The sequence below is a fragment of the Thunnus maccoyii genome, chromosome 11, assembly GCF_910596095.1.
Source record: "Thunnus maccoyii chromosome 11, fThuMac1.1, whole genome shotgun sequence".
Lineage (NCBI taxonomy): Eukaryota > Metazoa > Chordata > Actinopteri > Scombriformes > Scombridae > Thunnus > Thunnus maccoyii.
The window spans coordinates 21,999,259-22,015,955 of NC_056543.1; the positions used below are offsets into that span (position 1 = coordinate 21,999,259).

General features: G+C 38.2%; 1 protein-coding gene across 1 annotated transcript in view; it reads right to left on the minus strand.

Moving 5' to 3' along the window:
* tmtops2b (teleost multiple tissue opsin 2b) overlaps positions 1–16,495 on the minus strand; it is a 29,542-nt gene extending 13,047 nt beyond the window's left edge. The window contains exon 1 of the mRNA XM_042426618.1: positions 15,910–16,495. Coding sequence (XP_042282552.1) covers positions 15,910–16,276 — 367 coding nt within the window. The 5' untranslated portion in view covers positions 16,277–16,495. The remainder of the gene's footprint in view (positions 1–15,909) is intronic.
* Positions 16,496–16,697: the final 202 nt, after the last annotated feature.

Sequence of the window (16,697 nt, forward strand, 5' to 3'; positions counted from 1 at the left end):
TACTGTGCTCCATTTGAGGTTTCCAACTATTTTGCCTCCCATACAACCTCAGTCAAAGTGACAGTTAGAGATCTGTGACAGTGCGTGTCTATCACAATGTGTTAGTGTGTCTGATCTAAAATAAAACCTGCAGTCAGTCAGGATTTAAATGGTGATGGATTACACAACAACAAGTCCTCAAAATTTAATGACAAGATACGCAGTTAGTCCATGTACTCTAGTTTTCTGATCTGACGCCCCTATCAGCAGGACGACATTGTCATTTCAAAAATCAAACTATTATGATCTATGGTTTGGTTAGGATTAGGCACAAAAACAACTTGGTTAGGGAATATCATGGTTTGGGTTAAAATAACTGTGATCTGTGATCTGCGTCATCATGGTTACAATAATAACAACTTGGGTAACAGTTAGGGAACGACCGTGGTCATTGATAAAAGAAACCAATGTTAACTGTCAGCAAGAAACAGGAAATGAACTGCGGTCTCCCATTTTAAAGTGTCATAATTCTTGCAGTATAGCTGCTGAAGAGTCACTTGAACATAAACATGTCATTTTTTTGGACATTTGTTCAAACTAGTAATGCTCTTGTTTTTCTTGGGAGGAAAGCCTCTGATTATCACACCGGGTGACATAAGCATTGACCACTCCGTCCCCACACTCCTCCCTCATCCCCTAGTCGATTCCTTTCTTTGAAGCCCTTCGTGTGACGCATACTGAGACCTTTACTGTCACTCCACTTAATAACTGATCATTGAGCAATTAATTGGATTTGGCTCATCATTGCCAAATACATGCACTTATTTTTCTCAGTGTCAATCTCAGTGACTCTATTCTATAATAAGCTGGGCTTGTTGTATTGTAGAAATGATGCCATTTATTTGTTTTTTATGAGCAATTTTTCAGACACTGTAAACATTTTTATCATACTCGTTCATAATATTCCTCAAGGTATATGTGTCCTCTTGTACTTACAATATATCTGAACTCGCTTTGAATATTTGACAGTGTGGCAAGACTATAAAAATATGAAGAAAAACATTTTTCCATCCAGGAACGTTAAGTCAATTAAACTATTTAAAAGCAAAGCTGAAAGCCCTGATCACCACTGACATGAAATGAAGATGTACTGTAGCTGAATACTGAAATCAGAGCTGCCTTAAAACAGGCTTTACTGGTGATGTTTTGCCTTAGGCTGGCTGTCCTCAAGCAAAAGATAAAAAGTCAGTGGGACCTTTATCTTTGTTTATCCCAATGCTAACACACAATATAAAAATGTAATTACATGTATCACCTCAAGTGCAATATATCACATGATCACTTGTCTGTGGCTCACATTGGTAAAACTTCTCTAGCAGTTAAGGAGGACAAAAGCCGTACTTGCAGAAATATGGATTCTTTTTCAGTGGCAGTTTAATGATTTCAAATGTAATTTAAACATTTTTCCATTTTCCAAACTTCCAAACAGAACACTGAAAACCTGGTGAACCAACATAATTACAGCATTTAACTCTCAAAACCCTTCAACCACAGGGCATGAATGATAAACTTTTTTTTTTCAAGTAAACATTGTAGACTTACGTCATAACCAGAATCACCTAACTGAATTATTTATATCGCTGTCTCCACCAGATCATATTTGATGACCTGATAAATGGTGCAATGATCAGTTAGTTACACCAATGAATTGTTTATCCTCATCTGTGTATGGACCTCTATGCTGTGTGACTGTTGTTAGGTCCTTTTCACAACAAAGATGATATAACATCTATTTTGAACCATGGCCCTTAAATACCAATGGGGCCGATTATGATGATGAAGTGTTTCCATCATACTGTTTCTTTGCCTTTTTTATCTATGGCTCACAGAGGCAACAGTCACATCTGCAGTGTTTCACTGGTTTCCACAGAGTGTACACACTGTGATGTGGCAGCAGTCCCCGCAGGGTCCTAGCACCAGCCCTTTTCATGTGTCTTGTGATTCTGGGCTCTTTGTTTTGCATTCTAAATCAGTCAGAAGACAAAAACAAAAATCAGTTAGACCATGATTACAGGTTGTCCTTGTCATTTTCATTACTTTCACAAGGGTGAGTCTTATGTAATATGAACCATTATGCTAAAAATGCATGAGAGTGGCGTGCTGCATGTGAATAAAAAGAGCAACTTTTTGTTGAGACCGTGATGGCCGTTTGACCATGTGCGCTCCAGAACAACACATAGTAGTGTTTTCTAATCTGGGGCCGTTGATGATGTGACAACACTGTGGTTACCGTCTGGTTAGGTTTAGGCAAAAAAAACACTTGGTTGGGTTCAGGGAAAGACGATGGTTTTGGGTTAAAATGATCACTTTGTTAAAGTTAGAGAAACATGTGGTGTGAGTTAAACTTACTACTTCCTTAAAGTTAGGTGACCTTTGTCGTCATGACTACAATAAAAACCACAGGGTTAAGGTTAGGAGATGATTGCAATTAAGTTTTGAAAACTGTCCCATCTCACGGTGGGAAACGGGAAGCGAACAGTGGTCTCCTGGGGCAAAGTCCACTGTTTGTGGGGAAGACAGTCTCTTCTCTCTGCCATAAGCCACCAGGCTCAGTGGAAATTAAATGCAGTAGACCTGCAGTAAAACAAATTATTTTACCAATGCCGTGACAAGCAGATATAGTAAATCTGATCTCATATAGACCTGGCCATGCCACTGCCTGACATATTCAACTCCGACCCTGAAACCCATCTGCTCCATCTTCCTTTCTCTGGAGCTCTTGACCCTTTTCATGTTTCCTATTTCACTGCATCATGATGTTACCAACCTTTGCTATGACAAATCTGCAAAAAAAAAAAAAGACAATGTCCTTTACATTGGAAATAGAAAGTGGTCATATTGCAGTAACCTATGGTTCAAAATGCTCCATATTACCATCTGGCATTTAAGGAATGGGGGGTTAGAGGGCATAAAATCCTGGATCTCAGAACAGAAGAGAAACCACACTCAAACCAGGTAGACAGAGGACTTGAAGTACAGAACTTTAGAAATATATTGTGATAAAAATGAGGTCCTGTACATCTCAGGCCAGATTTCTGAAGGGTAATGTACTTACATTCTACACGCGTCATTAATTATGTTTTGTTAGGTCAAAGGCCCCATGAAACGGAAGTTAGAGCGTCTTTAGCGCCTGTACTGTGACATATTTCCTCAATAAAACAGAATACTTGGGCGGTGTACAGTTACGAGAGGGTGTACAGTTAAATCAAATCCTTCGCATTTGATTGGATTGCTAAAATGTGGGAGGGACTTCGAGTTTAGCTTGATACAGAGATGCAGAGAGAAACTGAGCTGACTGTTGGCACCACACACACCTCCCTCACTTGTTGTTAGATCAGGAGCAGGACAAGGGAGGTGAATGAATTAGACCTCAACCACATTGTTTTGGAAATGAAAACAAAGTTTTTGCCTGCTGATATCCAAACACACACTCTTCCTATCTGTTTCCATATTGTTAGCTACTACAACCCACAAACGGTGAAGTTCAGTTTTATATGACCGGTGTGGCTAGCTAGTCACCCAAAGTCACATTTGATTGGATAAACTTTTGTAAACACCCCTGAGTGCAAGATGAGTCATCAAACATTTGAAACCATTTTACAGGGAGTGAAAAGACAGGGAATTTGATGTAAAAAAAAAAAAAAAATCACACATTTAACATTTTTATATCAAATGTTCCAGAAGTAATTAAGTGAGATCAAAGTCTGCTGGAAAGGCAGCGTGTTAGCTGACACAGCCTCCTCTTATAGAAGCCTCAGCATACGGAATAAATGTCACTATACAGAAGATAAAATTCATAGTGCAAAGTGTAATGAGATCAACCCAGAAAAAAAGATCTCTCTTTGTAGTTTCTCCACCTGAGAATCACTAATAAGATGGTTTATGTATCTATGATGTATTTTAAAGGAAAAAAGGGCAAAGGTGTGTGCAAAATCACACATGAACTATGCTGATCTTGTGGAGAGTGACCCGCTGTGATGAACTTTTACTTGACAAATCATATCTGACATCACATTCTTGCCCCTACTGTTGTGCACAGACTTTCTACTCCAGAAAAAAACAACTGTTGTATGTTGAAACAGTATGTTCATATTCAGCACCAAAGGAGGAAGTAGTGGGACATTTTTATAGTACAGCAAACAGTAGCAGTGTGAAGCATGTGTTGGATGGCTGTAACGGTGGTTGTACAGAGCACTTGATTTGGATGCTGAAGACTGGCGATTGTGTCTGGACTCCAAGCAACAGTAAATGCACATCTTACACCTTAATTATGATGTTAGTGGCATGACAATTCACCACTTTGTTCAAGAATGAACAAACTTGCTCTTATTAATGCCACATTCATGTCATATGCAAAACTGACAATATAACACCATACCCATTAAATTTGAGTTTAATGACATTGAACTAAAGTCTTTGGCCAATGTGAAACATCCATATTTGTTTGGTTTTCAGGCACTTCTGTATTATTAAATGCCAAGTCAGAAAAAATTGGAGCTTTCAGAAAACTACTTGTTTCCCAGTTGTAATTACAACTTGGATGTTGATGTGAATTCAATTTACAAGTCGGAAATTCATAATTATGACAACTCCAATATGACACAAACAAGGCATTACTCTTACTCTTCCCGTCATCTTAATTGCAGGCTTAAAGAAAGTGTATAGAAAGGGTTCAAACACTCATCCACAGACCACTTTTCACTCCTACAGCCCCAAGCAACCCCCAAAGGACTTTGCAGGAGTGTGTGTCAAGCCTGTATACTCAGTTCCAATGTCCACTCTAAGCAGTATTTACTGAACCTTAACAGACTACACTTTACATCACCTCTGTGTGAGTAAAACAAGATTTAGGGCTTCAAGTGCTGTATGAGGAATGGAACAACACTGGAATCACATTACACAGACATTTCTGTGGACAGTAAAGTGAGGATCATATTCAAAATGTAGTTTAATCAATTTGAGTGTTTGGTTCTTGTTTATAAGGAAATAGCAATGAATAAAATGAATGAATGAAATTACCATATTTAGAAGTTACCATCATGTCACTATACGACAAATACACCTCTGTATTTATACACCTCTAGAGAATATTTTTAAGTCTTCATAAAGAGCCCAAAAAGTCAAAGTGACAGAGCCCCCAAGCGCTTTTAATTTCATAAAGCGACAGCCTTCAGCCCTCCTGGAACTAGGAGTGTACATCAAACTTCCTTAAGGCCTGATCTTGTAATCGTGCCATATTCTTAATGCCTCCTTATCTATATTTCTATGGCAACAATTTCATTTCAGTTGCCTAAACAGGATACCTTAAGCAAAGGGGCAGCAGATCATAAAATGCTCATAAAAAAGCACTGTAACCACATAATTCTTGTTTCATTTCAGACATGTTAGAGTATAGAGCCAAATCACACTAGGCCTCATGCTAGAACCACTCATATGAACAGATTCCTCCTTAAGAAGCACATATGAGTGATTTAAGGAAATTTGAGGCATTCAACAATTTTTCTGTGCTTAGAATTTTCTCTTAGGCACAAACAAAATTGGTCCAGACCTGACGTATGAGTCATGAACAGACTCTGCCTATTTTCACAGGGGAAGAAACACTTGTTTGACTTAGAATTATATTATATATATATATATCTGAATGAATTTGGAGTTGAAATATGATATCGAAATCAAGTAAAATGAAATACATAACTAAAATAAAATTAATGCAAAATTTATATCCTGTTCCCCCTATTATCATCATTATGGCTGCAAGTTTAATGAGAGGTTTTTTCAGACTTTATGATTTTTACTAAGATATTTTGGCAGATCAATTATAGCCTACATATCAATAGTTGTTAGGAAGCATCTCTCACTGTGACAGCTGCTTCAGGATCTTTCTTCATCTTCATCTTCTCTTGCAGCTGACAGTAACATCACCTACTGTGGGCTATAATATTCTCTCCTCTATCATCTCTGTGAATGTCACATGTCACATCACAGACCACTTTACTTTATAAAGAGGTTTTTTTAGCATCTAACTTCATGTCACAGCATTCTCTCTTTATTTTTGTCACACTACAGTGCTGAAAAAAATGGGCCTCTTTGTATTTCAATAAGCAGTGTTTTCCTGTCCACTGCAGTGGAAGGATCTTAACAGAAAGAGGAAATTTTGCACAAAAAAAAAAAACAAACTTGCAAGATATTGACTTGATTTGACTAATTTGGATGACTGAAGCCTCATATTAGTTTCAAATCAACTTTTAAATACACTTTTGCACAGAAGAACTTAATAATCAGTATGAACAGGAGGAATGATTAGAGCAAGAAAAACGTGTCAATATTCATTTGGGCACCTGTGTGTTGTTTTAGGACAGACTTGAAAAATTGTGATCCTGTCCTTTAACATATTTTGTGCATACTGCAAGAGAGCATATTATGGGTTCTAACTGGACATTTTCAGAGAGGATCCTGGTTGTTCTGGGTTGATAGAAGGCTACACATATTCTTAACAAAACAAAACAGGGCTTAATAGTGCAACATAGAAAATGCAGTGTGATGGACAGGGGGACTTTTTAATTTATTGGAGGAAAACAAGTAAGAGAAACCACTTCACCTATGTTTCTCTCTCAGGATTATCATTACCAGACTGAAGGAATTAAAATCTGTTGTTTCATTATAAATAATGATTATAGGTCTTCACATTTCCTAGCAGCATGACAACATTTTTATTATCTTGATGTGTTACAAGCTAGTTGTGCCAAAGACTACGTCAACACATCATTCACCAGCTGGAAATAAGCTAATACTATTATACAATGTTGATAATCATCACCATTGACAGGCAGAATTAATAATGGAATTAGTTTGTCTGACTGGAATTAATATGGATTTAATCTGGATGTCATTAACCACATGTCAAAATTTGTAAACTATCAAGACTGAAAATGTTTATCCTGTCCATAACCATTTAATTGAAAGAGAAAATTGTTTGACACATTGCACGACTGCAAGCATTTCTCATGGCTTTAAGAGCCACGATGCTTGCGGTAAATCTACCAAATTAAAATGAAAATACAACAAGGTAATATTCTTACACTATTACAATAATCTATGATGTTTAATCTCTCCATGACAGGACAGAATGGCTCACTACTATTCCAAACATGTTGCTCCAGTCAGTTGTTCACCATGATACCATCTGTCTGTGTGATATACTAAAATAAAAAATAATATATATGTATATTTCGACTAATCAACTCTTCATTCTACTCTCATGTATCATAATTAGCTTTTGTTGAATGGCTGGAAAAGTGAACCCAACAGACGATCAGTTTTTATTCTATATTTCTATGGCATCTATTTGTCGTTCTCATCTCAATTTTAATGAAATTATTTTTCACTAAACCATCTGCAACTTTCAGGTTTTAAATGCTTAAAAATACATGACAGCCCTACTCCCTCATATATGTTCATCATTATGCACACTTTGTAATAATAGTAGTTCTAAGAGTAGAAGTTCATGTCTGGACCAACTGTGTTATGCATTTCTCCCACAATGTACACTGTAATCTGTAAAAGCTCGGCCAATCTGTGCAATATTTTAAAAGGATCCCAGGTGATTTTCCATAAAGCCTGCCTGCTTAGGACCTAGTAACATTTCCAAGCTGCATGAAAGCGGTCACATTGGTAGTAAAGGAGTTGACATTGACGTACGATGTTTTTGTGTTTAGCATGTTTTTATGTAAAGCACTTTGTATCGCATCTTATGCATTATTATTATTGTGATTTTTGTTAGCTACACAAGTGACACTATTGTCATTGCTGAAAAATCTGTCATCAAAACAATTTTCCCTTCATGCCACAGATGAAAAAGCAAGACAGCTTACATGTAGCAGAGTGTTACAATAAACAGTGATAGCCATTTCAATAATTGAAATTTTTCAAGACAAATTTTGGGGGGCATTTTTGCTCTTATTGCACCATTCACTGCATAGAGGATGACAGGAAACAAGCTGATAGAGAGGGATATGACATGCAATAAAGGTTCATGGTCAGAGTCGAACCAGGAACACTGCAGTTATATAATACGCATCTTAACCACAAGGCCACCAGGATGGTCTCTGCTATCTCATCTAAAGGAAAGACAACAGGGTGGCAGGGAGATTTATTTAGAGGAAATGAAAAACCCAAGTCAGGCATTAATATGGTTGTTTGCAGTTTAATCAAAGCACTCAGCCATCCTTATCCACATGAAAGTGTAGCCATGCATGATTGGGCATATGAAAACTGACTAGGGTGCTTTTAACAAGGCCACTGCTGGGGTGAATAAAATGCACTGGATGATGCAACTGTGCTGGATGGTAGGTATTTATGAACACATAATATACCTTATGTACTTCATCCAAGTAAAGTACGACCACTGTGAAATACGATGCAAAATTCCTTGCAAACGTGTGTACGTGTTTATATTTGTATTACTAACTGTAAGGAAGTTTGGCCTTGAGCAAATAAAAGGACATTTAGTAGTTCACATGGACAAATAGAGTCCATATGTAGTCCATGTCTAGTATAATACAACTAAGATACACCTACAGGCAGAGGTTTTCTCACTTTCACAGTTGAAGCTTTGTGTTTTAATTAAAATTTGATTAAAAAAATATTTACCTGTATCATTTATTTGTATGTAAAGGATGGGAAATAGAAAATCATTGTACACCAACAAAGTGCAAATACTGTTACTTATATGCAGATGCAAACACTAATTTAATTCTCACAGTGAATGTCAATGTGATACACAGTGTTCTCGACAGTAGAAAAATAAGCAGAAGACATAAAGATGTAAAAGAAGGTATATTCAATATTACGTTTTTATATTGACATAAAAGTTGAGTGAGGGCTCTTTATGTTCTTATTGACAGTTTCCCTGTCCTTCAAGGCAATTATACCTGCTGAATTCAGTTAGCTTTGTTATTCCAGATATGTATACTCAAGTGTATGTGCAGCAGCATATATCTCTGACACCACAGAGTTTGGTGTCAGATCCTGCAGTCATAATATCATTGCAATAACAAACACGAAGTATCAGAGTATTACTACCCCCACTAGGAATGAAAAAGGCCATCCCAGCGACCAGTTCCCTCCCCTCCCATCCCATCCCATGATAGTTCTACATTACATAGTACATAGATTCATATATTTACAACAATACAGCAAAGTCCACTTACATACATTATAATTCCATACTTGTACATATTCAAGCCAGCAGCTGTTTAAGATCTGCTGCTTTCTCTAGCCCCATGTATAATACTGTAGATTGTTCCTTGTGTAGTATGCTCAGAAAACACATCAGTCATTGTGTATGGGTAAGGATTCAGTCTTAGAGCTAGCATTTTTTTTTGTTGTGGCTATAAGACTTGTAAGTAAAATATGAGATTTGGAGGCCGACAGATCCATTGATGAGGTATCGTAAAATCAGCAACCTAGGACAACAGGGTACTTAGTAAATCTGATGAGGTAGAAAATATTACTTTCCAGAATGAGGCCACCCCATGGCACTCCCAGTACCTATGCGTAAATGAGTCCACAAGGCCAAGAGTACATAGTTACCCCCCCCCCCCCCCCCCCCCAATTAGGCTAATGAAGCGAACTTTGGACCCAAGCTAAATCTATCTAGTACCAACCATCTCGTCCCATTCCAGACAATCAAAAGCCTGTTTTGCATCCAATGAGAGGACTGCATGAGGCGAGGCTACATCCTGAGAGAAGTTAAAGGGGACCTATTATGCTCATTTCCAGCTCTTTATTTTTATTTTTGTACCCCACGTGAGTAGCTTTCCATGATTCACAGTTCAAAAAACTAATTTATCTCATACTGGCCCTTTATGCAGCCCCTCAGTTCAGTCTCTGTCTTTTAACAGGCAGTCTTAGCTCCTCTCTCTTTAAGGCCCCCCTATTGATGTGTCCACTATGTTCTGATTGGCCAGCTTTTCAGTAGCCTGCAGAGGGGCAGCCATATCAGTCATGTTAAGTTACCACTGATGCAAACCCAACATTTCCTGCTTTACTGCTTCAAATTAAAAGCAATTTATCAAGTTCACACCTAAAAATATTTAGAATAATCAGTATTTTTCAAGAGAGTGGTATAGAAATGCTAATGCAATGCTTTAGCAGGTGTGTTTAGTAAGGTAAGTTTGACCGATATGACTGAATGGTCAGACAATGGGCAAGGAAACATTGTTACAACATATATTTCAGAAATGATTGGAAAACGAAAAGGTAGTCAATACATGAGTAGGATCTATGTCTATTGGAGAAGAAGCTGTATTGTCTAGCTGAAGGGTTAACCACTCTGAATGCACCCATTACTTTAGGTCAGAGATAATATGAGATAGAGAAGTTGATGCAGAGATTTGGGAATGGGAAAGCTGTTTAGGGATATTGAAGGAAATGTACTGGATAGCATTAGTACCTTTGGCTTCCTCGAATATCCCCAGAATACGTAGGTTGTCTCGCTGACTACGGTCTTCTAGTTTAGCTTCAATGTTTGCAGGTTAGCTTGGCTTAGTATTGTGTTTTTCAGCTTGCACCAGCACAGAGTTTTTGCATGTCCTCGGTACAATTAACCAGGTCAGTCTTTTATTTCCATTAAATGAAAAGGCATTGTTCTTCCATAGCGGCAGCTATCATGGCTGCTAGCTCGCTGCTTCCAGCTTTGGGCTTGTTGAGAGTCTCATTGTTGCTGTTTTGGTGGATGGCTGGTCATTTGGTGGATCTGGTATGCGACATTGAGGACACTGAGTTGCTAGAGAATGTATGCAGGATCAGAAGGGTGAAATAAAAGTAGTTTGTTTATAGTTTGTTTAGCAGAAGGAGGTGGAAAGGGCAGGAGTGAAAGCATCAAGCAGCCATCTGCAGGTTACGTGACCTCCCCTGGCGTCTCCAATATTGAGTACCATGCTCAGTCAAGTCTTCTATATAGGCTAATAGTGAGTGCTGAGTGCCTATAGCACAATACAGGAGTTGAGAGGGGAACAAAGTCAAATTAAATAGCAGCTGAATGTTTGAATTATTAAATCCTAATTTTACTCATAAAATGTCCATTCCTCGCTATTAATATGTTTTTTTTTTTTAAAAATTGGTGAAGCATAACGTTACACAGTGGGTGAAAAACAGAAGGAAACGCGATAAAACATGCACGGAGATGAGCGGAGGGTGGTGAAACTGTGACGACAGAAGTAAACATTAAAAATGATAATAAAAAAGGGAGAAAAAGATAAGAAGGAAAAATAAATGAACAAGCATTGGCATGGTGCAGTTTATCTATTAACATTCCTACAACCAGTGTGTATGTATAATGGATGACTAGAGACAGACAAGAGACGAATACAAAATATGCTGAAGCATTCAAGAAAACAACAGGACCTGAAATGTGTAGTGTAGTGTGTATTGCCCTTGAGTATCCACCTCAGTATGTCAGATGAAATTAACAGTTTTTGCAGTAACTGCCAGCATATGAGTTGAGTGAAGTATCTAGTGTATGTGTTTGTCTGTTTGTACAGTTAAATGAGGACATGAGGGTAAAATACATAACCATCGACATTGAAGTAAGCTACAAATCGTCATAGTGAGTCAAACAATGTAGTCAAATTGTAACATTGAATTATTGGGTACAGTTTCAGGAAGGGCTGCAATGCTTTGTTTGTGTTTAAAGTGTTAGTTTGCCTGAATCAGCATCAATAGCATCTTGCTGTTGGCGGGAGGGGGTTTGAGGAGTGCTTGTACTTGGGCCAATGCACAGGAGCTCCGAAGGATTCTCCAGCTTAAAACCATCAGAACGGGAGCCAGTTTTAGCTGTTGGGTTCGGGGAAATAACATTACATGGTTTGTGAACAAAAACACATGATACATTATGAAATGCTAGCCCAACACACCAAAGACACTGAGGTAACATTAGCAAAATGAAGCACACTGTAACGCTAGCACTGACAGACACACACATGAAAACAAATGAACGTTTGCAATAGGGGTGTGCCTGAATACAAATACGTTATTTGGCAAAGCACAAATAGTGTTTTGTTTTTTTTACAAACATTTATTTCGTACAAATATTTTAAAGATTATTTGTTTTCGGGAAGAAAAAAAAAACATGTTAGATACCAGTGCGCAGGTCAGTTACATCGCTATCTCAGAATCTCTCCCCTGCTCTGCTGTTACATGTATCAGCAGGTCTCAACTAGGTCACATCCACCTGCTACATGACGCACATTTCCTTATTTGGACATCACTCCCAGAGTTGGTGGTGTTCCCCAGAGATAAAGCTGAGCTACTGACACAAAGTGCTTACATTACACAGTGTGTCTGCTCATTGGCAATGCACTTGGTTTATCTCAGGAGTCAATGCAGTCTTCTATGATCTGGGAGACTTGAGTTCTGGTGTGGGGACCTCCTTCGTCAGGTAATTTATTTATAAACACTTATTTTAACACTTTAATATCCTAAAATTAAAAGCGTAATAAATACAAAAACTGGATTTTTACACCTATTTCTACTTTTATTCAAACACAAATATAAATAATTTTGCTGCCTCAACAAATACAGATACAAATACAAATACTGGGCTCTCTGCACATCCCTAGTTTGCACACATCCCACCACAAGATGAACCTGTAGACACGAGGCAGCATGAGTAGAAAAACTGAAACGATAAAAAAGTGTCTTAATTAACTTTGTCCAGCATGACTAGATTAGTCTGCTCTCCTTTTCTAGTGAAACTGTTTGACAGTATTAGAGCTGCAACGATTAGTCAGTTAATCGACTAGTTGCAAACTATTAAATTAATCTCCAACTACAGTGGAAACTGCCTATAGTGATCACAGTTACAGTGATCAACTGCTTATATGGATCAAAAAGCTCAGGACAGAATCATTACTATACAAATGCTGTTGAAATAATTTGTTTATAGTAATCAAGTAGTCCGCTTCCAGTGTTCATTTTGGGTCTTTTCATACATGACAACATATGAAAAAAGATTTAAAACTACAGTTATTCTAGTTTCTTTTTACTTTACTCCCATGATACACGTATGATATGTACTTAGCGTCTGTGGCACCATTATTGCCTTGCAGTAACCCGTCTGCTTCTGGCTAGTTACCTGAGACTGGTGCTGCGTGCACTTTCAATGTGCATGACAGGAAAGAGAATGTCTCTCAGTGAAAAATGTAGTCTTCTTGAAGCTTATGATAAACTGCCAAAAACAAGCCAATGAGATGCAGCAGCAAATCAACTAGCGTTTGAAACAGCTGTCCTGTATTTTGAACATAGACTGTAAAAAATATGGACGTAGTTACCTTGACGTCACCTATTGGTTTCTGAAGAGTGGTTTTGAAGCTCAAAGTGGGCCGCTCCAGCCGTTGCCATCTTGGCAGTGCCTGACTCTGCCTAACACCTGGCTAATCCAAAATGGGCAAAGAGGTGGCGGATCAAATGAAGCCTGGTTGCTGAAACAAGCCACCTGGCGGCTAGCAACCTGTCACTCAAAGCGGCCACATCCTTAATTATGCATAATTTTACGGCTTAATAAAATCTAAACGGGTGAGTTATAATCCATTGTATCAGGCTGTAAACATGTTTATTTCTGCTGTAAAGTTGGTCTATGGGGATTGACTTGCTTTTGGAGCCAGCCTCAAGTGGCCATTTACGGAACTGCAGTTTTTGGCATTTCCACATTGGCTTCATTTCAGCCCCAGAGGTTGCCGCTTGATTTTGAAACAGTCAATAAAATTCAGTAAATAGCAAAGCTGTCTGTTTCATTACTTTATATCATGTAAGAATTATACAAATGTCAGTTAGATGGAAATCTGCATGAGAAATAAAGGAAAAGAAAAAAATATGGTTATCATAATCATCCGCTTATAGTGATCAATTTGACCTGGAGAGACATGAGCACTATAAGCGGTTTGAGTAATTTTTTAAGGAAAAACTTGCCCAAATTCTCTTATTCCAGCTTCTCAAACGTGAATATTTTCGATTTCTTTAGTCTTCTATGATAGTAAACTGAAGATATTTGGGTTGTGGACTGTTGTGGACAAAACAAGACATTTGAAGATGTCATCTTGGGCTCTGGGAAATAGTGATTGACATTTTTCACCATTTTCTGACATTTTATGGACCTAACAACTAATCAATTAATCAAGAAAATAATTGACAGATTAATCGATACTGAAAATAATCATTAGTAGTGACACTAGACAGTATGATACTACGACAGTTGCCACAAATAACACACATGGTCATCACATGCTCCACTTGATCAGAGGGCAGTAGAAAGATTGGCTGAGCAGTATCTCAGTTTTATGTGCCCCCTCATCAGCCAGTCAGATGTTAGAGGGAACATTTCTGTCTGGTGCGCAGTTGTGTTTGTGTGTCCTGAGGCAGCCTAAATATCTATACAATAACATTTTCACCTCCTAAATATAAGACATGAGACCATATGCCATCTAAAATAACAACTGGAAACTACAAGAATCAATGAGTCAATGAGTTACTTCACAGGTCAAAGGTTATGTGATTAAGGCATTATTAGGATCAATGCATTCAATTTCTTCGATTTTCACACCACCTTCTAATGGTTGTATTGAACAACATGTGACACCACTGAAAAGCCCAGATTGACTGCATAAAGATGGTGATTTTTTTCTCTGTGTGACAAACAGTTAAATTAATTCAGGTGTTTCAGTAAAATATGAAAACATGGATACTGGCACTCATCCTTGCACAAAGGGGTTTATTCACATAAGGTGAAGAGGATGTTTGCCCAGAACAATCAGCTATTGCATTAGAGCAAAACCTCTCATGTTGTTTCCTTTTTAAAGAGGCCTGTGAGAGGTCATAAATAGTGTGACGCATATACTGTACAAATCTGATATTTCATGTTCTGTGGAGGATTTTGCAGTTGGCTGAAAAAGGTCAAAGGAAAGTGAACAATGGTGCTGGCTGGATAAAATGCATTTGGCTTATTAATCTTGTTCTTTGAAATCATTCTAAAAGTCATCACTCATCCCCAAAGGCTCTCGTTCTTATGCACTTAAATTTAGATTTTCTTAATCCATGAAAACATTTGTATGTTCATGACAATTCAGCTGCCACTTTAAATGTACCAATTCGTAAGCATTACAGCTCCTTCACTAGGCGTCCTTTGTACCTCCAGCAAAGAAGCAACTATCAGAAATAACATTATTCTTGTTCATCTTCAATTACCTCAGTTAAGTAATTAAACAGATGGTGCGCAGAGACACGGCCATGATCCACTTTGAGAAACATTAACGCATCAATCCCTATCAGTCCCCACAGTGCCTGTTGTACTGCAACACCGGATATAGCAACCTAGTGTTTTATTAAGATTATATGCAGTGAAATGATGGAAACGTGTCAACTGTCAGTAATTTTGACATTTTTTGCCATTGTTTATAATGAGGTAGATATCCCTTTAATATCTCTAGTTGTTATGTATTGCAGGAAATGTTTCAAAATAGCAAAGATGCCACTCTGTTATTTTATCTATAAATAAATCTTCAGTTGAGTTTCCAGAAAATATACTATATCACTATATTGTGATAAAAAGACCATGATTTATCTCTATCTCTATGTCTATCTATAAATAGCTGCCTTATGTCTGGCAATCACACATCAAAAATACCCTCTATTGATGCAGGTTCTTGATTATTTATAAGAAAAACGTGTTAAGTATTTGTAAAGAAGTAGGCTATGTACCCTCTAACACAGGGATACTTGCAATTACTTTCCTCAAACATATGAGTCGAAAAAGTGTTTTTTGTTGTTTTTTTCCTCAGGTATCTGCACAGTGTTTGGAAATGTAACTGAGCTTACCAAAGCAAGAGTTGATGAAGCCGTACCAGCTGCAGCCGCTGCGACCCAGCAGCCACTTTCCACGAATACTGGAGGCGAAACTGAGCGTTGTGCCGAACAAACACACCAGCATGTCGCTGACACTGATGTTCAGCAGCAGCATGTTGACCGGTGTTCGCAGCTTTTTGAATTTGCAAAAGAGAAGCAGGACAACGAAGTTGTTCAGGAAACCGAAAGTCATGATGAAGCCCAGCACCACGGACAGCACTACGAAGCCCGTGGGGGAGAGTTTCGCCCTTCCCGCCGCCGTGTCCTCCAGCCCCCGGTCATCGCTCAGGTTGAAGCTGTAATTCAGACCAGGCTCACCAGAAAACATCCTGCGGTCCATTCATCAGAGCTTGTCTTTACTCTGGAGCCTTATTGATAATTAGGACTGGTCACATTGCTTACTTAAGTTTTCTGTGTCCATGCTTTTTCCTTGGTGACATGCGACCTGTTCGCCTCATGTTGTTTCCAAACGCACATTCCTCCAATGATGTTGAGAGCAGGTAGCTGGCACCTAGATCCTAGAAAATGGCATATAGGCTACTAGTACACGGGATAAAAAAAAGGCTACAGTATATACTAACTATGGAGTCCCACCTGTTACCTAAACGCATCGCCTATCCCCTTTTCTGGTTCACTTCAGTGAGCGCGCCAGCTTCTCTCTCTCTTAATATTATTATAACAGTTTTCATCCCAGTTAAAGCGAGACACAACCTTTTCTTAGCTATAGAAACCGTTGTTATTTTATGTTTGTGAAGTCTGTC